The 23,903-nt window shown below is 41.5% G+C and overlaps 1 protein-coding gene across 1 annotated transcript in view; it reads left to right on the plus strand.

Annotated features, from left to right (window-relative positions):
- cdk14 (cyclin dependent kinase 14) overlaps window positions 1-17,291 on the plus strand; it is a 147,244-nt gene extending 129,953 nt beyond the window's left edge. Inside the window, exons 12-14 of the mRNA XM_076105402.1 lie at window positions 3,224-3,272; window positions 9,966-10,105; window positions 17,155-17,291. Coding sequence (XP_075961517.1) covers window positions 3,224-3,272; window positions 9,966-10,105; window positions 17,155-17,270 — 305 coding nt within the window. The 3' untranslated portion in view covers window positions 17,271-17,291. The remainder of the gene's footprint in view (window positions 1-3,223; window positions 3,273-9,965; window positions 10,106-17,154) is intronic.
- The last annotated feature ends 6,612 nt before the right edge of the window (window positions 17,292-23,903 follow it).

A 23,903-nucleotide genomic window follows, 5' to 3' on the forward strand; every position in this document is an offset into this window, starting at 1 on the left:
CATAGTTCTGAAAATCAGGATTTTTTTTTATTGCAAGACACGAGACAATACATAGACATAACAACAGGAGGACGACAAGAGCAGTGAGATACAAGCCAGCAAACATATAGTCCGTGTATGGGAGAACAGTGTGTGTGTGTGTGTGTGTGTGTCTGGGCCTTTTGAGATGAAATAAAAAAACATAAGAAAGTACATAAATGAGGGCAAATTACATAAATTACAAAATAATCGAAAAAATGCTTTTGACATAAACAAAGTCAGGGGCAGTATCGCCCCGTCCACTGGCAGCAAACCACGACCAGGGCACCGCCAGGGAGCTCCAGAACAGGACAGTAGGATCAGTCAGGCCGGGTCAACCGAGTTAAATATTATTATTATTATTTTATTTTTTAAAGACTGATTGGTCCAGCCTTGGATCGCCCCCAGACCGTTTGAGGAGGGGGCTGGCCCAGTGCGGGTTTGAGCCCTTTTTAAAAAAAAAGAAACAGCTCCCAGACCCTCGGGAGGGGGCCTGTTCTTTTGTGGGGGCTTATCAAAATCAGGATTTCTAAGCGAGATGGATAATTAATGAACAATGCAACTCCCTTCAGTCGGTTAAAGCGGACACTCCCATCTTTTCAAATAAGGCTTAATGAGGAGACGTGAATTTATCTGAATTAAAGTGCAGTGCATTGTGGTCAAGAGGTTTTCAGGTTTGCATATACAATATCGTCATCAACGCAGACATGATCAGAGATTATAAAATAATCTGCAGACTGTCATAATAGTTACAGGATTTGTTTCTTTGCAAAAATCTAATTTTGATATTCAAATTGCTTTACAGGTGTTCATGGTTCAAGTAAGTAGATTCAAATTCTATCCATCAATCACTTCATTATCCGCCCATCCATCCATCCATCCTTCTGTCCGTGTATTTGTCCATCCATCAATCCATCCGTCATTGGTCTATCCATCCTCTGCCCATCATCCATCCACCTAACCTGCATGTCATTGCACTCTGTGTGAGGGAGAAACCCAATGCAAACACCCCAGAGCCCTTTTGCTATGAGGCAACAGTGCTAACCACTGCACCACCGTGCATCTTCTAAGTCCTAAGTGTTTATAATTTCATATGACCACTACATGCTGCAGTAAATGTCACATTGAAATGTAAATTCAAGAAATTATGAATTTCATATAGAAAATCTTCAACATTGGTTTTTAGTTGTATGTATGGAACGTATTCATTCAAATACAATACAACATACATAGTACATACGTTTTAATGATGGTTTCTAAATGGCAGAAACTAATCTGGATTGACAAGGATGCCTCTCTGCAGCTCAAGTCCGTTATAATAATAAATTAAACCTCATCCTCCTGTTAAATCCTTCTAGAAGTTAACAGTAATTAAATAGTGTCTAAACAAACATTTCAAACAATAATCTTCATGATTACAAAAAGAAGAGATTACCTGCAATATCTACAAATACATGCCCATCATCTTCCTCTCAGCTCCACACCGTCCCTCTGTTTACTTCACCTCTGGCTTCCAGGAAGCTGTGGCCAGTTCAGACCAGCCCTGGCACTGAACTGGACCCACTGTAGACTGGACCCACTGTAGACTGGCTGACAGTTGGGTGGCTGGCTGGTAGGATTAGGCTGGCAGTGTTGGGAGGTGGACTACCTCGCTGGGTGGCTGGCTAGCTTGAGTGGTGGCCGGTCAGTTGGCAGCTCAGCCCGCCTGTATGTCCACATGGCAGTTTTGGCTGAGATTGAGAGAAGAGTGCAGAGCCTCACACACTCACAGCATAATAAACACAGTACATAGTCTTACCAAACTCATATCAAAAGTCTGACCATTTATTGTGATCTGGCTTTGGAGCGGAAGTACATAGTTTATACAGTATTACTCATTGAGAAGAGCCACTCCTTAATTTGGAGATGATTAATCAGATATACGAAGGAACACTCATTGCAATACAATGTCAACTAATAGTCATATTTAAAGATAATCCTTCCAGAAGTTAACAGTAATTAAATAATGTCCAAACAGTCATTTTAAAGATTAACCATCACTATTGCAAAACAAAGAGATTACCTGCAATATCTACAAACACATGCCCATCATCTTCCTCTCAGCTCCACACCGTCCCTCTGTTTACTCCTACTGTAGCAGGAACCACCACAGAAGAGTTCTGGAGTTTATGTTTCTCTGTGGACAGACTCGTCACCTTATCTTTTTAATCCTTTTTTGTATCAACCAGTTTGTTTGTTTGTTCTAAGATGGACTATACTATTTTTTGTTAATTTAAGGTTGACGTTTTATGCAGGATTTACTCATTTATTCGTATAAAACAACTCTGTGGTTGAGTCCACCATGATTTTCATATAGTGATGATACACAGTACACACACTGGTTCCAAACAAATACATGTCCATCACTAACAGAGGGATTCACTGCATCCCATAAATGGAACTGCCCTTACAAAGTACGAGTTACATGCAGTATGCATTCAGTTGGGAAATTCTACTTCATCATAACATAGCACCTTGAACTTGCTCATGTATCTGCTTTGCAAAGTATTGTGGGTCAGAATAGCCTGAAATGCTTGCTGGCTTGCAAACTGCAGAATGTGAACAAATGTAGTAGAACATCCTGGTATTTTTGACATACTGCATTTGACATTTATGTATTGGGACATACTGAATCTTTTAAATAAATTGGTAGTATTGGAACACAACGCTTTTCACTTTTTTTCACTTTCAGTTTCCCTTTTTTCAGCAAAAAAACTGTTTTCAGTCACTAATGAACTCCTATTAATTCCATGCTGCCGTTTCCCAAGTGCTCTTAAGTTACTATCTCTTCCTGCAGATACTTTTTGCATATGTTTTAAATCAAAACCTTTGGAGGAATGGAAGCGATGTGCCCTTTAAGCCACTGTCAGGTTTTCTATATGAAAATATCTCACAATAAATGTTGAGTTTTATTTTGATAATTAACACTGATTGGAAAAACAGGCTAATTGCAAGGAACAAAATAAACTCAGTGAATGATAAGTGTTTTTGAAAATTACGTTATGTGATAAGGTGATAAACCAATGCAACATTGAATTGACAGATTCTTTTTTTTTTAATAATAAGGTTAGGCTTGATGTCTGTATCAAACAGACCAGCATGTGTGTAACGTTAAAGTGATGACAAATGACTTGATTATTTGTTTGTTGTTCACTTCTCATTACAGACCGCTTTACAGTGTACAGCGCTAAGAAGCTCAGACAAGCTTGGAATAAGTAAGTGAACCGCTCAAATACGAGTTCAGTGTGTGTGTGTGTGTGAGTGAGTGTGTGTGTGTGCGTGTAGTGTTATGTCATGGGGTGTTGTAGCTGACACACTATTACCCTCGTTCCTGTCTTTAGAGGCATACTCCCATGGGTAGTGAACACACTCTTTACACACTCTTTGCAGCTCACATGCTCTCCCTCTAGCGTTCTCCCTTCCTGCAGCATATGTGTGTGTGATTCCGCTCGGGACAACAGACGCATATGGCAGGAAGAGGTCATGGTGGCACTGTCGGGGGCTGGTCCCAGATGTGTGCCACTGTGTGCCCCAGGCATACATCTGGAGGGGAGGCCGCAGAGGGCAAAGGGGAGTTTCTCTCTTTTTCCACAGGCGGTTTTAAAGCAGCACCAGGCAAGTGATTTATGTAAAACTCCACTTGTCTAATCAGCTGGAATCACAAAGTGTAGCTGCTTCAGCGAGGATCCATCCCCGCTGACTGGACGCTTCATACCTGTGTTCCTCATGTGATTTATAATAATCTCTGTCCTTAATCCCATTTACAACACACATTTGTGAACATGATGTGCCAAAAAGGACATCTCTGTATGAAGCTGAATCTTATGTTTCGTTGCATTTTTAATTCCTGAGATTTTGGGTTTCATGCTGCACACAGAAAGAGAGCAGCTTTCTGGTATCCCGGAGTTGTAATGTAATGATTTAATTGATACGATTGTTTGTTTTGTATATTTTAGGAATATTAAATCAGGTATCAACAGTTGTAAGATAAAAGTCTCTCTGCTGTCATATAAAAACTTTGCAGCTCCAATTTCTAACAACTGGGAATAGAGAATGGATGGAGATTATTCATTATTGTGCATCCAGCATTTAAAGAAGTCTATTGAAAACATTTGATGCCATGTTAAAAGCAGAGTATAGTGAGGTGGATTTTTCCCCTCCCAGTCTCCTGGCCCTTTCTCCAGGAGGAAATAAAAATGTGAGGAAAGAAAGTGAGGTGGAATGTTAATGACCATCACTTCCTCTCTGCTGCCTTTTATCACAGGCCAGGGAGCGATGAATTTGATATGAACCTAGACACTCACTTTGTCTCTGCCTGAGAGTTGGCTCACCCTCTCCTGCTCTCCGGTTCCTGCTCTCTGCTTTCTGCTCCCTGTCAGCCATTTTGTCTCTCTGTTTCTCCTCATTCAGCTGAAACAATGTGAGTGATTGATGCAGCTTTTCGATGTGCTTTTGAACTTTGACGAGTAACCTTAACCAGGTGTTTATTATAGTGGCCATGGCGACGCAGGTCTCCAAACCCTGATCTTTCCCTAAACATAACCGAGTCGAGGTCGTGCCTGAACCTAACAAAACCAGAGTCATGTCACATCGTAAAACACATGTATCTGTAACAGCTTTGTTCTCACTGAGCAGCAAAGACACAATCACAACTTTATGCATCAAAACTTGATACATTTGAAAACGCTGACTATGATCAAACATGTTGATATCTGCTTTCAATAACCTACATCGGTGGACTGCCGCTGAATGCAGAATGTGACCACGATGAAGTTGCATGCTAAGGCCTGTTTGCCCATGTACATTTCCAAGTTGCCTTCACAACACCCTCATCGTTAAATGAGTCAGACGTGGTGAAAGCTCTTCATAGGATGTTTTTAGTAGTGCTGGGCAACGATTAACATTTTTAATCGCGATTAATCACATTGTTTTGCGCAAAGTTCAATAATGAATTCAAAAGTAGTGTATTGCGCACTTTTATTTTAAAAGTACTGCTATATGAACAAAAGTGCAATAACGTTTGGTTTGCAAACACTTTAAACAAATAAGGTTATTTTTAACAGCAGTATTCCCTTTACACAGTAGCCATAATACAGTTAGAATGATTCTGATAATAGATATTCAGCAATTGTTCACAACTTTATCTTCATGTGTGTAAGAGATGCAGTTTGTTAAATTCTCAGTAGCGATAACTAAATTATATGCTTATTATACATATTACAAACAAAACAACTTTAAAAACTCTAAAATAATTTAAATGAATCATTTCTTTTTTGCTTTTTTTTGGTATTTTGGTCACACACATATGCAACGCTGATTACCGTGTAATATGTGTGGTATTTGTTATAAATGTACCTTGGTACATAGAGGGTGATAAGAAGCTGTACATGGAGGGACTTAGGACCCAGGGGAATGTAGGTGAAGCATGGAACCTGGAGGGAGTCTGTACCGTGGCAGTAACCTGCGTGTGGAAGTTATGCTAATAAAGAGTTGCAGTTAAGAGCAGTTTGTTCTCACGTACTTATATGTTCATTTAAAAACACGACAATATGTATTTTGATATTGTCACGATCCTGTAACGAGACGATCGAGCGTGTGTGTGTGAGACAGGAGGGACCGACGGTGACGGAGTCAAAGGGGGTTCCGGACCGGGCGTGTCACCCGGGGGGGGCAGCAGCAGCAGGAAGTGACGCCACACAAACACAGCTGTTCACCGCTCGCTGCCCGGTTCTTGTGTTAAAAATGTCCGCTTAATAATAAAATAAAGCTGCGTTAACGCGCGATACAATAATTGTCGCCGTTAATTAATGAATGCGTTAATAACGCGTTAACTTGCCCAGCACTAGTTTTTAGATAAAAGACAAAAAGGCTGTCTTCCAAAAACAGCTCCTGCTGCAGCTTTGCCCCAACAAAAACACTGGTCTGCAACTTTCTGCTGTGGTGGTGGTGGTGTGTGTGTGTGTGTGTGTGCACCGGGTCCTCGGTGCAGTTTTCTGATAGAATACCGTGGAAAAGCACTCGCCATGCACCGCTGAAGAAGGAATGCTTCTCTCTGCCGTGAATGTGCCAGCACCTGGAGCTGTTTGATAGTTTTAGGAGATACGATCGCTCTCACTACAGATGTGCACTTAGTCACTCGGCCTAGCTGACAGCAATAGCACGAAGGAATGTGCACCTATTGTACATCGACACTTCTCAAAGGCCAGCATGCTCATCTCCAGGTGATTTCACACCTAAACATATCTACCTGTTTGTCCTGATTCCTGCAGAGAAACTACAAAGCAAATCCTTTGTTAAGTTAAATTTAGCATTTCATTTTTATAAAGTTAGGGAGACGCCAACAAGACAGATGAATGACTTTTGAGTCCTTTTTTTCAGCCCCTCCCTATGTTTTGGCTTCAACCAATCAACCAACCAACAAACACTGGATGGTCTCCATATTGATGGTCCCAAGAAGATGAAAATGTTGATTCGGCCTGCTTATCTTTCCTCTTGTGCTATAATTAGACCAAAATTGATTTTACTGAAGAATTAAAATCGAATAGACATAAAATCTACTGGGCACATTCATGCTCCCCAGAAGACAACCCCTTCCATTTTAGACACTCGATGCATTGTTTTGTCTCTTAATGTCTTCTAATGTTATATTCCTGCATAGAGCCACATAGCCCTGCAAAATAAACAGACTAACTTTCTGGAAATGTTCAGTTTAGCTGGTCTGCTATAGAACTGGTCTATGGGAGAAGGGGTGGTGCACTATTTAGCCCAGGGGTGTCAAACTCATTTTCACTCCAGGCCACATCAGCATCATGGTTTCCCTCAAAGGGCCGGTTGTAACTGTAAGACTGTATAACTGTAACTACTCCTAACATATTGTTAAATAACTGTCTCTGCTTTTGATTATTGTTTATTCAAGTGTAAAAATATTGTACATGTAGTTATATAAATGTAAAATGATATTTAAGCACATTTGTAACATAAATCATTTTAATTTAGGGTTAAGAAACCCACATTACTCTGTCAAAGATCAAACTTTTAAAGAAAATAACAAATACAAATATCATCAAACACAAGTTATTACATTAACTTTGTTCAAAGCTATTTTTGTCACCTCTCTGCATCACTAATGTCCCTCCCTGCCGTCGTCCCGTGCATGGCAGCTACATCCAAGAGCTCCTCACTGAGGTCAGGTCTGCCTTGAGCCTCTTACAAACACTGATAGATGATGTATCTCATCTCTTAGCTAGCTGTGTTGTTAGATTGCTGCTAGTTCCTGAACTCGGTCTGCGATGGTGTTTCTTCACAAACTGACATTTGTAAAAGTCTGTATCTGGTCGGAGCTCACCTGCTCACATACCTTTAGCAGCACTGGGCTGTAGCTTCTGTACATATATTCTGCTGTGATTGCAGTCTGCCTTTTAATTCTTGGACAATTTTGTTTTTCTTGGAGGCTAAATTTAGCTCCGTGTTTGGTGTCAAAATGCCGACGTGAATTGTATCTTTCATCACCGACACGCATCATAACACAGAAGACAGACCCGTTTTTCTCCTTGAAGCACAAACATGTATTCGCTTTCCCATCTTAAATTACATTTTCTTCCCTCTGCATCAATTTTTCTCTTCGTGGACATTTTGGGATTATTTGTCGATCTTTTTCAACTCAATCACTTGTTGGAAAACCGCTTTACGGGCTGTTCCCTCTCCTGTCCACCTGTTAAAAAAAAAAAGGTAATAACTAATTAACCATATTGTTACCAAGTGACTGTTAGGAGGACAAGTAATCAATGTCCAGCCACGGTGATAATACTTCACAACATGCTATCTCATAATTTCAACTTTCTATCTCATAATTTCGACCATGGGGATATTTTTATTTTCAAGTCTAACTTTAAATTTTTTTTTTTTTTTTTTTTTTTTTTTTTTTTTTTTGCTGGTGGATTCGCGGGCCACATAAAATGACGTGGCGGGCCTTGAGTTTGACACGTGTGATTTAGAGCATGGCTTGTTGCGAGTTGGGCCTTGAAGTGTACAATGTTGTGGGGGGGATATGGAACCGAGGAAATTAATAGAATCCAAAGCATCTCAGATAGATTGAGCTTGATGGTTGATCATTGATTTTGAAATACTGAGCTTTTCTATGAGCGAGGGACCAGTACTTGCCTCTCACTCATTACCACCGTTGAGGTGCCCTTGAGCAAGGCCCTCCGGTAGACTACAACCAATTCTCATTCCCAACTCGTTACATACGGACGCTTAGTCAGGACCACTTGGCGTCACTTTTTAATGCACTGGATAGCCCACACCTAACTTTGACGCTCCACTACGCTCACAGTTTTAAACATGTTGTTAACTTTGTGAATTCATTTAAAACTACTCGGTCAGGTTTGGGCAAATACACACTTGATTAGATTTAGGAAAACATTGTGGATTTGGTTAAAATAAGTATATTTGTAAGCAAGTTAAGTAACCAACAAAAATAAGACAAAGTTCCCTTTTGGTTCCACACAGGACACGAACAGCGGTCTCCATGGTGAAAGTCCTGTGTTTCTTTGACCCGTCCAATAAAAACCTACCTACTCGGCTTTATCAGAAAAGATGTTCGTCCTTAATTACATTGTCTTCTTTCTCGATTGCCAGGTTATGTGGTGGTTAATTTTTACACTGTGATCTGTAGCTTTAGCTTCTATCCTTATCTTTTTAACCTCTTTTCAATTTGATATCCTGGATATACCTTAAACAAATTCTGCTTCTCTCTGAAATCACTTGTTTTCAAAAAGTTACATAATATCTCTTCAGGGAGTGCAGTTAGTGACAGTGTGGTAGCTCTGACAACTCGGTGGAGTAGCAGCCGGGGGCGGGGCTTAGCAAAGGGTAAATTCAAACAAAATCCTCTCAATGTCATTTTGTGCCACCAGTGGTTGAATTCATATCAACTGCTTCAAACTGAAGATCCAGCATCAGCATTGGCCTTAAAAGCCCATATCATTAAAACAGTGATGTAGGAGGCCTTTTTCCATCAGTATAGTTTCCCACAAAGACTAGTTTGTCTTTAAACTTTGCAGTGGAATTACACTGGATGATCCATCTGTATGATGGATCATACAGAAGTGGCAAGAAGAGGCCCTGATGGACTTCATTAACTTTATCTCTGCCTCTTTGCTTAGTGGCGTTGACGAGTCGAACAGAGACTTATCCTCCCTCTGTCTCTCTGCTGATAAGTCGAGCTGAGATCCCCATTGAGAGCCATGGGAGTGGCTGTCAGAGTGCTTGACTAGGGAGCCAACCATGAGAAGCTTGCAGAACATGAGAGGCACACTCTGAGCACTGCGAGCGGCGGGGCTGGCGAGCTGTGTGGAATAACATCATGTTTATTTAATGCAGTGGATGCCTAATTACTGACTGAATTTGTTGCTCTTCGTTTATTTTCAATCTCTTTCTCCCCGTCGGCGCTGCGATGCAGGCATGGTTCAGCAGTTCAGTGACTCCCAGTACGAACGCACACATGCACATGCACACACACGCGTTCACAAAGCTCCGGCTTTAATGAACACTTTGTGTTTCTCATGGTGACCCAGTCGCCATGTGCGAGGCAAGCTCAAAGGAGCAAGGTGTAAGCATGTGTGTGTGTGGGTGCTCTCTTGCGTACGTGCGTGTCTAAGAAGGTTTTTTCCTCTTGAGTCAGCAAACCTTCAGCATAATTAAGAGACTTGTTTTTTGTTGTCAGCAGCTCTGTGACTTGGAGGAAACGTGTGTTTCTTTCTCAGAGGGATGAATGAATGGTATGATAGGTAACTCTAGGCTTGATCTGTAGAAGTAGAAGCGGTTGCCTGTTTTCTATTGATGCATCTCTGTATATACTGTGTGTGTGTGTTTGTATGTTTCTGATCATGTGTGTTTGTGTATGTCAGGTTGGGCTACGTAGACCATGCCGAGGAGTTGGCTTCCAGGTTCCTCCAGTGCTTCCCAAAGAACCGTCTGTCGGCCCAGGCGGCGCTGAACCACGAGTACTTCAGCAACCTTCCTCCACGGCTCTGGGAGCTGCAGGACAGTACGTAACACAACATGTACACCACCCGTCTGTGCTGGCAGGACTTTACTTGAAGTAGTGCATCATAAGTGCATTTTATTCTTTTATTCTTGCCGCACCTCCCCAGGGGGGCAGCAGAGAATTGTATAGTGGGTAGGAGGGAGAGAGGTGAGGCAAAGATACTACATGAGGTCAAAGGGACAGGTGCATGATGGTGTTGATAAAACGTATCCTCGTACTTTGTATGATATCGTTTTCCTACGAAAGTCCAGCAACACATGTCAATTTCCACTTGTTATGCTGCGTTCACACCAAACGCGGCGCGAATTATTCGCGCGAGTAGATTACATACAAAGTCTATGCACAGACGCGATGAGACTGGCGCGGCGCGAATTTGCGATGCATGAGTTGAAATTTGTCAACTTCGGCGAAATATTCACGTTACGCCCTGGCGCGATAGCCTATCAGCGTTGAGTTGCTTCCCCTGTCATCACTGACTTCCTGCCGTTGTTGAATCAGGAAATAAATACTGTAGCCGTCTGTGTTCACCCAGAGCTCTACGATACCTCATATCAATAGAGACCGGACCAAACTATGTGTATAAATCTGTTTGTGTAAACCATATGGTACAAACAATGAATAGACGCTGCCGTATTTACGTCTACATGACGTTATTGAGTGTTTGTGGAGCTGCTACAATGTTAGCATAGCCTAGCACCGATCCGTCAGAGCTCCATTGAGAAGACAAGTAGCCTACAAATCGGCATCATTACGTAGTTATTTCGGAGTCCCTTTTTGTCGGTTTATTGCCGTTAAATCACAGCCAAATCAGTTTATTTTGTGTTCATAGAGCTGAGGTAAACAGTGACTTGTGTGGCTTGCTAGACACAGTGAATACAGCTCGATAAAATCCATGGAGCTCCTCTGGACAGTATTATGAATCCAGACATGACGGCGTTTAGTTTCCCGGGATATCTGTGACTTCCACAACACGTACTAAGCAGAAATAGGTTATTTTTTTTCATGGTTAATGGCGGACAGTTGAACGGCTTTGAGGGCGATAAGCCGCGCCCCCTCTCCGGCGCGTCCAGCGCGATTTATGCGAATGAACACTGGTTACCGGCGTTTTGACCGGCGGCGCGATTGACGCAAATCTGCGGCGCGATGAATTTGGTGTGAACACGGCATTACATGGATACAGTCTTTTCAAAATAAACTTCTGCCTTCACAGGACACAACTTAGTTGGTTTAGACAACAAAACTACTTGGTTAGGTTTAGGAAAATATCGTGGTTTGGATTAACTTAACTGCGCAAGTGGCATTACTCAACTACCGAAGTTACGTGACAAATAAATCAACGTTGAACTCTCGTTTCACACGGTGCAAGAACAACAGTCTCCTGGGTGTTGTTTTTTGCCTGCCCTGTACGTCGGTTTTTGTATTCATTATATTTCATGGTTCATGATTATGTGGAGTACATACAAATGATTTCATGTAATATCTGCAAATTACAGCGCATTAATTTTCGTGTCGCTACAAACGCTGGAAGTTGATAACTGTAGTTTGGCGAGTAGGAGCAGTGGCTGAGACACACAGCTCATGGAGGATATTAAGATGGTCCTTCAAAGCCCTCAGCGCCTGATTGCCCCAATATGCGTCAAAACTGTAATTTACTCTGTGAGTTATAACTCAAATCAAATCTAAACACACAGATATGATGAACTTATTTAGATTCAGTGACACACTCAGACTTACATCGTCTGAGTGTGTCATTGTCTCTGAAATCATTGTGAATAAACGTCCATAAATCTGCTCAGAAACACAGACGCTCCTTATCACGGCAGAGCTTGGCTGAATGTTTTCTGCAGTATCAAAGTAATCCAGTGATAGCTGTCTGTACATCCATGGTTACACTGCAAACAGGAGCTGATAATAGCTGATTCAGCATACTTTTAACGTTGGAACTTTTTGCAAATTGTAAACAAATATAGGCTAAAAACTAGTTGTAGCTCACACAAGTCACTCTATAGACATGTTAGTGCAGAATATAACAGCAAAGTATAGTATATACTAGCTCAGAGTAGAATAGTATGTATATAGTATACGAGACATTTGGACGATATAGTATATACAAATGTATAGTATAGTGTATTAACGTTGGCATCTCCAAGTGTCCTTGAGCGAGACACTGAACCCAGGGTCCCCAGCGCTTCACAGCATCACACTGCTCCTACTGCTGAGGATGGGTTAAATACAGAGGTCAAACTTCATGTAATGTACTTGACGACTAAAATAAAGTTTAAGTGTAATGCTTTAGAGTGGTTAAATACTGAGGAGAAATTTTACTACGTTGTGCTGTGTACAATTTTATTAGACAATAAAAAAAAACGAATGATTACATATAGTAGTAGTACTGCAGCATAGTGGAGTTAATAACATGATTTAATTTGATGATTTTGACCGTTGTGTGTTATTGTGCCCCAAAATGATTACATTTTGTGCGACCTTCCACAAAACTTGCATTTAGTTGTCCTATAAATGGAGCAAACTGGTAGTCATACAATTTAATTACATCCAGTAAAAGTCAAACAATATCTATAAATGTGCAGAAGATCTTGTTTGCTTTCTTAAAATAACATAGTTATTTACCTTGACAGTCAGAAAGCTCTCTGTCTCTCTATGGCTTTGACTCCGTCTCTGTTTAGTTTTTCCCTCTGCTCCTCCCCTACAGTATCCTTCTGCTCTACTCTCTCTCTCTCTGTCTTTGTAAAGAAGGTGGTGAGCAGCAACCCCGGGTTGTTTTTGTTCACTCAGAGAAAACCTCTGTTACTATGTGGATGCCGTAGGGACAGTAAGTCCGGCCGGACCTCTGCTGGCCGCAGAAACATGCTCAGTTTGTTTTTCTATCGTCTAGAGCTCACTGAGGCACTCGGTAAACCTCAGAAACACGTCTTACCTTTCAATACATCTTCATTTTAGTTTGTTCTCAAAATGGTCACAGCTAACTTTATATGTTAAAATCAACTCTATTTGTTCCTGGATTATGCATATTTTTTTGCTGTTGTAAAAGTGTTCATCAGTTCATCTATAACGTTCAATTCAATTAAATTTTTTTATTCAGGTTGACATTACTAAAACGGTTCTATGTGTTCACATTGCCTGGTGTTTTTGTGTAGTTTGGAACATGTATTTGTAAATTACGCACAAATTGTACACATTTGTAAATTTCGAGATCAAGAAATGTTGGTGACCGTTTTGAGATCAGTCTCATGCCAGAGATTTGAATTAACATTGTTTTATGTGTTTTATGCTTCAGGCAAAGCTTCACAGTAAGGCTGTATTTCAATTAATCCTACAGAATTAGGTTATTGAATGAAGATATGTCAGAGATGACATGTCCATATTATATGACACGCTACATACATAACCAATCCCATAAGCTGTTATTCTGACATGGTGGCAATTTTAATGGAGAGTTCAATTTTTTAAAATTCCTACCGATTAGGATTTTTCAGCATTATTAATCTTGTTATCAGCCCCCAGCAGGTTGTCATGTCTGAAAAGAATCAGAGAGCGGCGGTCACTAAGAGAGGGAAAGAAGAGAGATGGCTCATTTAGATTCTTGTCATGCTCGCTCACTCTTTCTCTCTCCCTCTCTCTCTATTGTCGCTTTATCTCTCTCTCTCTCTGATTCTCTCATCTCTGCACGCACATGTGACACACGCAAAGCAGTAGAGCCACCGAGGGAAGAATGGAAGTGACTTAAAACAGTTTCCTAAAATGAGGACAGGAGTGGATAAACACAAAGTATCCTCCTTGTGTGTGTGTGTGTGTCTGTGTGTGTGTGTGTGTGTGGATTTGCCACTTGCAGTTTTGTGGGGGAAGGATGTGTCAAAATTATGCAAATGAGAAATGAATGTAGATAAAGAACTGGCTAATTACTCCAGCTGTGAGTGTTTGACTACAACCACAGCATGGTAATCATGTTCCTCCGCCAGGGGAGACTGGAGCCACTGTGAGCAGCCCAGTGAAAGCATGACGTACCGCTCATAACACCCAGTACTGCCAGTAACCACGGAGGATGTATGGCCAAGGAAAAAACATCTCAGAGATGGTGGAGAAATTGATGAACCTTTCACGTAAATGTCCCATGTTATCCCTGCGGGGATGAAGCGTATGTTCTCTATGGCCAACTGTGCACTCTATTGTCATGTGTATTATGGGTTTATCCAGACAATACCCAGACAGATTACCATGGACAATGGCAGAATTATTGAGACAATAAGAGCTCCTGAGGTTGCTGTTACTGTGTGGATTGGATTGTGACATTTTTAATTTAGATTTCAGTGAGAGTGTGTGGGTGTCTGGCAGTACAAGAAGTGAGAGCAAAGGCCTTAGGGGCCTCTATATAAGTCTCTCTGGACTTATATACTGTAGATCTGTAAGTGAAAGGAAAGAAAGTGCCCAGACAGAGCAGTCCGTTTCCCCTGCTGCTTTTATTTCCTACTTAGAGAGGAGGATGTGCTCTTCCCACATTGAGCAAGTATTTCAATCCATTTGCCTCCAATAGGAATTAGTGCTGAATAAACAACTTTGTATCCCTATTGTTGCCCAGAATAGAATCAGAACCACAATGAGCCAATGGAATAGTGGGTAGTGGGTATTTTCCTCACCCTGAATTACTATTTCATATCTTTCTTTAATGGTATCCTCAGTGTTCACCAACTTGAAAACTCAGGATAATATCACAATGTTATGGCCAACATTTTTAATGATTCCAGCTTTGTTGGCAACTTAGAGACACCGTCAGTTTGGGCTAGCTGGATAACCTTAGATACTACGATACCGATGAGCCTTTGCCAGATGGGTTTTCAATCTGTGAGGCACGCCTCCCCAAGGCAACAGCGTCCCGCTGCAGAGCTCCAGGCTCGGTCACCACCATCACCAGGACCAATGGTGGAACATGTGTGATCACGTCTGTTATGGTTGAAAATCGTGTGTTAATCACTCCTCCTTGAAAGGATGTATATTGATCTAACTTCTAAATTAGGTAACATAACACAACAACGTATCCTCATCAAGCGGTTCCTACGAAAAGTTACTCCTCATGTTTCGTGCGTTTACACGAATACGGTCATTTCAAAATAAACTTCCTTCTCCGCAGGAAAATCAGTTAGGTTCAGTCAACAAAACTACTTAGTAAGGTATCGTAAAAGATCGCTGTTTGGGTTAAAATAGTCACGAAATGCCATAACTTGTGAAACATACGTGACAAAAACGTCAACGTTGACTTCTCGTTTCACAACGAACAGCTGTCCCCTGACTGAAAGATTGTAGTTTGTTGGACCCATCCACCCCCTCTCACGCCCTCCCTGAGTGTGATTCAGCTCTATACTTCTTCGTTCACAATTACGTGGATACTAAAGGAAATAATTGCATGGGATATCTACGAATCTAGCTTTTGCTCCGAATCTTGGATGAGACCAGCCTGAACAAAATAACTTGGACTAAACTCAGGGCCGTGCATTTTATACCTGGGCCTTCACTGCTGTCCTCATTATGACGCCACAGCTACGGTTATTAATTGTTTCGTGTAAAAATGAAGCTCAACACCTACAAATACACTAACTGCAGAGTGCAGATACATGAATACGCCGAGAGTGTGTCTCCTCTCTTCTCTGACTGCAGCTGGGACTGCTGCGCACTACTGTGAGAGTAAGCTGTGAGTGCTTTGGGGCGGCGGAGGGGCTCACGGCAGCACCCGCTATCACATATAAAACCAAACAAAAATCCATCTTCATAAAAACAAGTTGTACAAATAATAATATATAAACAAGCATATTAAAGCTACTGCAGATGTAAAAACAAAAGCATTTAACTTACCAGAGCTGCTGTTCACTATTTAAAGACAAAGTCCATCCTCCTTTCTTTGATTACAAAGAGTTCAATCTCACGGTTGTTCAGTACATCTGTGCGTTTTAGTTCCAGTAAGAAGTCCTTCTCGATTCATGGATGCCAGTGAAGACAGTCGAGCCTCCCCAGTTGTATTTCTTGAATACGTTTTAATGCGTTTGAGGGCTGAAAATGTCCGCTCGACAGAGGCAGCAGATTTTGGGATTGTCACCACCCAACATGTCACGCTAGCCCACTGACCAATCACGTACTTGTAGGCCAGCTAGAAGGCGCTGACACGTCAAAGAATACGCCCAACATGTCAAACTAAAGATCTGATTGGTTGAACACTATGACAATCAACAATATCGTCCCCATTCACTTAAAGTGCAAAGGGATTCACTTGTGAGTCTGCAGGCCTCGGGCCTCTCTTCTTACCTAGAGACACAGAGGTGAAATCTGATTGGATAAAAGCTTTACTTAAAACAAGCTGCACTGGAAGCAGAGCAACTGAGGAAGACAGTAGCTGTGCAATGAGAAAATAAGATAATGGGGGAAAAAAATGATTATAAAATAGCTATAACTTTGTGATTCTGTCTAGGCCAGTAGAGAAGGCCTTGCTGGCCCTGATGTCCCACCACTGACTAAACTCCAAGGCTATTCGAGTGCATATGATAGATAGGCAAGAAAGAGTCTTTTACCAAAGCCTGAAAGGATTATGGGTTAGTTCAGGTCATGGGAAGCCCCAGGTTTTAGCTTTACTTCCTACGGTGAAAAGGGGCTAATATATGACATAACAGGAACCGATGAAACAAATGACCTTCTTTCTTTAAAACATTTCACACGCAAGGGTCACATCGCTTATAGTATTTTCCATGCAACTTCCTGTGCAACTATGTTTAGCGGTTATGTTGCCGGTGAGACCCTGAATATGTCTCAGTTCAGATCAATGTTCCAAACATATTCCAATTTAAGAAAATCAAATGTTAAAATGTAACTTAAAATACCTTTAAAAATACTTATTTTATGACAACATTTAAAAAGACTCCCGCTGCAAAATAAATATTCATGTATTCACTTCTTAATAACCATTTCTGTCTTGAACAACTTATTCTGAAATGTTCGTTTTCCTGTCAGCCTGCGCGCTTCTAATCTGCCTGCGTCTTCTCCCCCCGCAGTGTCTTCTATCTTCACCGTACCAAATGTCAAGCTGCAGACAGAGAGCGGGGACAGCATACAGGTGTGTGCACGAAGGAACAGCCATGGCAAGGCATCCTCTGGCAGCAAACACTGACCTGAGGCAGCATCCTGCACACGATTGCCTGACAGGTACATGCTCATTACCATGCAAGAAGAAGAGACATGAAGTGTGGTGTAGCTAAATCTACATTTTAGTTTGATATTCATGTTCATCCCCTTTGCAAAGTAGAGTGTAGGCTAACGGTGCCTTGCATCATAGTTACCCACATTATGACCTTGAAAAAGAAGAAGAATGTGTTTCTGTTTTTAATTCTCAGGGCTGAGAGCATGCTGACAATATTCTGGGTTGTGTGGATTAGCCTGCATTTGGCTGTTTTAACCATTCAGAGATTCTTATAAATGTGTAAACAAAATGGGGGGGAAATGTGCTCATGATGCTCAAACAGAACAAAAATGTTATTTTAAAGTGTCCTCGTCAATCAATTTCTTAAAAAATGGAACGTTTTTTCTACTTTTTTTTCAATATCATTATTGTATAATACAATAGAAATGCATACATTCAACAAACAAGACATACTGACGATGACAAAAAAAGAACAAACAGCCTTACAAAAAAAAAGAGCAACAGCAGCAGTGAATTTACTAAATGTGGTTAGTATGTAATTATTCTATTGCTATTGGGAAACCGGTCCTTTATAACCACATCAGTTGAGTACCTCTAAACACATGTCTCTCAAATGGCAAAATGCACTTAAGTGTTTAATGCCACGCTAAAATATCAATGGTTTAACGATTAATGTAATATTGTGAAGCATGCAGCAAACAAAGCCGCTCCAAGAATGCACCTGCACCTACGTCCATAATTGGAGTCTAATCCCAGTAAAAAGGTGGGTTTGGAGGTCTATCCTGAATACTCTCTTCATCTCAATTTAGATAAACTGACTGTAGGTACCACAGCTGTACCACATAGATTTACAGTATATTGAACAGCTGGGGTTACATGACGTCATTGAATGATCTTGTATTAGGTTTTATAGGATTTGTTAGTGTAATTTTCTTTGTATTCAATAAAATGTTTTGCCACGTCATCATGAAGATGGAACCCAAAATCTTCCTTCCAAGATGTTTACTATTGACAGTAGGGATGTTAACAAACATTTCTTCATAAATATAACTTAGATATTTCTTCCGTAAAGCTTACAATAGTATATTTTCCAAGTGATTGTAGAAACTACTTTTATATATTGTCAAGGACTGAATTTAACTCCTAAATTGAAAATTGTTGAAAAATTGTTCATGAAGAAGGTCAAGTTCTACTTTTTAACAGTGTAAAGAAAAGAGCAGAAAACAAGTTGATTCCCTGGAGTTTTCCATTTTAATTAATTTTCCATATTTTCTTCATAGCAACCCCATTTAAAAGCAAATATGTTGCAAAATATTTTGATTGAGACAATAGACTGTAAAATGGGAGCCAGTTTCTGTCAGGAAAAGGAAAAAATAGATTCAATCTTAGCAATAAATAAATATGTAAAAAACGTGCCACTAAAACATCTTAAAAGTCAAATTAGCTTTGAAAAGTGGAAATACGATGCAATAGTGATATAGCACTAGAAAATAGACCATAACGTGTTTAAAAACAATGTTATAATGCACCTTGGGCTTCGATTGTGCATATTTGATCATTAGCTGTTCAGTTCATCAAGTAGTCTCATTGACAGCTCTCTCAACGTCTCTGCGTCCCGCCAAACCGCACCGACTTTTCTAACACTGATGACGCCATGAGATCTGTGCCGTGTGCACTGAAGCAGAGAATGCAGTAATAGATGGAGGAATGGCTTTGAGTGGGCAAGGAGGGTGTCCCATTCTTTAGAGGCCGGGGTCTCATTCACCACTCAGATAAAGCTGCACTATTTGCATGTAATAAGAGGTGCAGAGGCCAGCCACGGGGATAATGGCTGTCCTAATGATAGACTGGATTGTGAGGGCCAACACAGGGCCGCAGCACAGCGCTGTGGAGCACAGTACATCTGTAATTACTGACAGGTGCAAAATCAACTCCGCTACTAGCAATCTCCAACTTTGTGCGACACTCTTCAATATTTTATCTCTTGATGTTCCCTCTACCAAATCTCCATGCTCTGTGTGTGTGTGTGTGTGTGTGTGTGTGTGTGGAGGGTGGAAGTCACCCCACTGAGAGAGCTATGTCCTCTCAGCTGCTGCATTTACATTGAAATCAGCCTCTTTGTCCGGGCCGTTCTAAAGCCTGACAGGCTGGGAGAGCTTCCCTGATAGCGGCCTAATCCCTGTGCACACATTCACATTAATACACTGACACATGCACACACACACACATTCACACGTTCCCACAAACATCACTCGTGCACATGTTTGAACTGGATTTCCTACCAAGTGTTTATAGTTGCAATGACTTAGAGAACCTAAACAGTACAGAACATGCACTATTCACCATTTGGTATGTTACAAATGTTTGACATTAGCTGAGTTAAGTTGGCAAGAAGCAAACCAGTTAGAAATTTCACGAGGAATCAATGCATTGGCTTGCAGTGTCGATGTTTCGATCAACTATTTCAACTCTAGTCATAGAGACATCACCAGCTAATATTAGTAATATGACAGCGGGCTAACGCTAGCTGGCTAACATGAAGTGCTAACACTATGGGATTACTTGTTCGTTAATATTCTAATTATTGTTTGTCATATTTCTATTTTAAGTACTGCTTTTATTACCATCTATGACTGCTACTACTGCCATCACTGCTCTCATTGTATGTGTCATTTCTGCCATGTGGATTGATTGATTCTTATTTGGACACATGACGTCTATTTTTCACTTCTGTCCATCCTTGAAGAGGGATCCCTCCTCTGTTGCTCTTCTAGAGGTTTCTTCTTTCTTTTCCTCTGTTTGTTTTTTTGAGTGTATGTATTAGTGCTAAGAGCTTAGCAAACCCTGATGTACAATATTACACTGTTAAGCAACAGTTGGAAAAGTTCCTCTTGGCCTTCTGAAATGCTGTTTTTTAAAACTGCCTCCCAAAGGGCAGCACTTGTTGCAACTGAAAACACTTGGTTAAAGGAAAACCACAACTGATTGTTTGTAAATGAATTACTCGCCTTGTGTCACCTTGAATCCTTATGGAAAATAAACCAAAAAAATGCACAGTAGTCTTGATGAATTGAAGTAAATGGAGGCTGCATATAACAACAGCAAAACTATCAAAACATTTATTTTCAAACTCTCACCTCTCAACTTGTGTAGTTTACTCTCATTTATCCAGTCGTATCCTCAAGACTTCCCAAACACAAGCATCTTCACTCAAACTTTACTATTTAAAACACTTGTGCAGGCACACTGCTCCATAAGATAAGCTAAGATACGATATTATAATATATAAGACTGCAAAGTATAATGAGCACATTGATCACAGAGACATGTACATTATTTAATGTAACATTTGACTGGATGGATTTAAAATCAGAGGTAAGAGGGGTGAGGAGAAGGGGAACAGGGGAAGGGTAGAGGGAGGGAGGGAATAAAGGAGAGATGGAAGCAGGGGCTTGCGGGAGCAGGGCAGGGTTTCTTTTTGTTCAGGCAGCGTTGTATTATTTATAGGAGGTGGTGGAGGCAGGCCGCTTCAGATGGAGCAGAGCAAAGGAGGCGAGCAGCCCCCTTTTCTCTTTTGTGGGTCTATTCCCAGTGGGCAGGCTTTGTGCTGGCTGGATGACTGCCTTTGAGGAAACCCGGGCAGCCATTGAGCCGAGAGTGAAGGCCAGGCCTGACTCGTCCGCACCGAGACACAGCAACACTACGGCACTACAATGTCTGTCACTGCTGTGGCCAGAGAGGAAAAGAAAAGGGCGGGGAGAGAGTGACAGAGGAGGGGGGGGGGCGTAGTGGGAGCGTTTGATTTTGGCAGGGAGGGAAAAGGAGGAAAAATAGACTTTTTGTGTTGAGAAAAGAGACAGAGGGAGTGGACTGAAAAAATGGAGGCAGGGGTGGAAAAGAGAAGGGGGTAAAGGCAGGTCTCCTTTACAGTATTGCACTGCATTGATCCATGTTTATTCATGATTCTGCATTATTGAAAAGATTAGCTGATGCAACTCGGTGCCGAGGGTAGGCAACACCCCCCCCCCCATCAATCCACTCAGTGACCACACAGTTCAGCTCCGAGTCCCAACAACAAGTTGGAGACAGCTGCCCTGTCTCTGAGCTTCAACACACTTCACTGACACTCCAGGCTGTGAAGAATCGGACGCAGTGTGCTCACAGTCGGAATACATAACAAAGCATAAAACATTGATTCAATCAGGGAGCAAAAAAGCAACATGAAAGAGGCAAAATCAACAGCTCAGTGCCTCGATCCAAAGAGGAATTTAGTCGGTTGTGTTTTGAAAGCAAATCTTCAGCGGAATGAAGCATTGTTACACATCTATACTCATCTATAATCGCTGTCAGGTGGAAACCTTGTAACTCCATATTTCATCACCTGTTTTTCATAAATCAATGCTATTGGTCACCATTTACGTCTGAATGGATTTTACAAATGTTTAACCGATGGAAAGTATTAAAAAGAGCTTGTTTCTCAATTCCGTATACTTGCTTATCCAGTTGCCGGGCAGGGTGGTACCTGGTGCTTTTTTCGGTATCCCCTCAAGCAAGCGAGCTGATACTGATACTGATACCAATACTGGGTTGTGATTGGTCAGAGAGAATCGTCACTCGCGCTACATGAGGACATCATGCATAAACCTGCCATTTTGATATAGCCAAGCTAACATCAATAGCAATCTCAGTTCAACCCAGATTTTTAGCCTGCCAAACCACGCCGTGGTCTTCCTCTATTTGGTTGCCGGTTGCCACACTGTGATTATGTCACGGAAATTTCACGTGGCGTCGCTTTGACGATCAGCTAAGAATCCCACCTACATTGAGGGGGTGCTGTCTACAGCAGAAAAAAAACAAGAAAGGTTACTGCCTTTGAGATTGAGCCGTACCATGACGTTGTGCTCTACAGTGAGTTTTGGTTTTGTGAGTGGTGTTGTTGCCTAAACCTAAGAAATTGAATCCACAATGTTAACCATGCGATTATTGCCACCATAGTGGAGCATCATAGTTTGACGTGCTGCCCTGTGACGCCAACAGTCCTGGACAAGCATCGGTATGTGACGAGTCGAGTTGGGTCTCCAGTGTTTTTGTGTTTGTGGGATTATACTTTTAGTTTGTCAAGAAACAGCAGTCATCATCTGTAGCACCACAAGAGGCCGTTGTCAGGAAAATGGTTGGTTTGAAGTGTTGGAAGACACGGCCGATGCTGTTGTTCTCCTGGTCAGACTGTTGATGCATCTTGTTACGTTTTAACCTCATGAATAACAACCAACATCTCGTATTTTTTCCAATTTCAAATGTTTTTCTTGTTTTATCCCGACAGCTGATATGTGGTTAAGTGCTGCTCTCTGTGCTTGTGCTGGTCTTGTAGCCGGACTTCACACACAGCAGCAGACTCTCTGTGCAGTCAGCCTTCACAGGTCGGTGACGGGACACTCCGGCCCTCGAGCATCACTGTGTCACTTTGAAGATAACGGCTGCAGGCAAAGCTTGACAGTAGTGTCCGGAATGTAGAGGTGCCAGCTATTTATCTAAACACACACACACACACACACACACACACACACATACACACACTTGCCTGAGGTATCATCCTAGTGACCATGCTACAATTTTGAGGGATAAAATGCAGGGAATCGTCATAGCAGGTATTTCTCTTTGTCCCCTGGTGTGTTTCTACCCTGGCGTCTTTCTACTTGAAGCCATCGGTGTCCAAAACGTACAAAGTCAACGGGACAGAGAAGAATATTTCTGGCTCTATAGTGGGAAGAAATAGATTTTGTGCGGTCCACAGAACGACCTGTCAGAAAGTTTTTCTAGGTAGAGGACAAAGTGATTTAAAGTATATCCCTGCTGTGAGCCGGAGGGGTGGGGGGGGGGGAGATGAGGAGGAGGATAACCGCAGGCATAGCCTTGAGAAATGGAGAGCCTTCAGTCAAATCAGCCAGTTTCACTCTCCCACTACCTCTTATAACTTTACAGATTGACTGCCCGCCAGTAATGTGGGCTTTCATTTCATCTCATCCTCCCGGAGAAGCATTGTGAAGGCACTTGATATTGAACTGCAGCTCTACACAATTTGTATGCAGTGCCTTTCCAGCCCTACATCCTGCTTATACGGACGCCGACGTTTGCACCGCGGGCTCTCATTAAACCTAACGTGAACGTGCACAGAGCAGGAGCTTCAGCTTACCTGTCGCAGAATGTTTTTACAAGAAATATTAATGTTGCATGTGCATCTTTTAACATTAACTTCTCATGGGCCGCGTGGCATTGAGATCAAAATGAATACTCCTCATCATTCTCTCTTCACTCCTCTCCGAAATCATCACGCAGTCTCTCTGTGATTTGCCAACACAAGCTACACTCCCACAGTCATTAGCAGGATGTTATGTTTGCTGATGTATGGTTTATTAAAAAAAAATTAAAATCACATTCAAGTTTGTCTTTAAGTTCAGTTGACTGCACTGGTGGAGTGTCTTTAGGAATTATGCTGTTATTGCACAATTCCACCAATCACATTCACATCCAGGTCCAATACTGTGAGCCAGTGTAAGTATGAAGTGTAACAATGTAGTGTGTCAGACTAACCTGACCATTAGC

This window comes from Anarhichas minor, unplaced genomic scaffold (genome assembly GCF_050575085.1).
Source record: "Anarhichas minor isolate MPS153535 unplaced genomic scaffold, ASM5057508v1 ptg000032l, whole genome shotgun sequence".
Classification (NCBI taxonomy): Eukaryota; Metazoa; Chordata; class Actinopteri; order Perciformes; family Anarhichadidae; genus Anarhichas; species Anarhichas minor.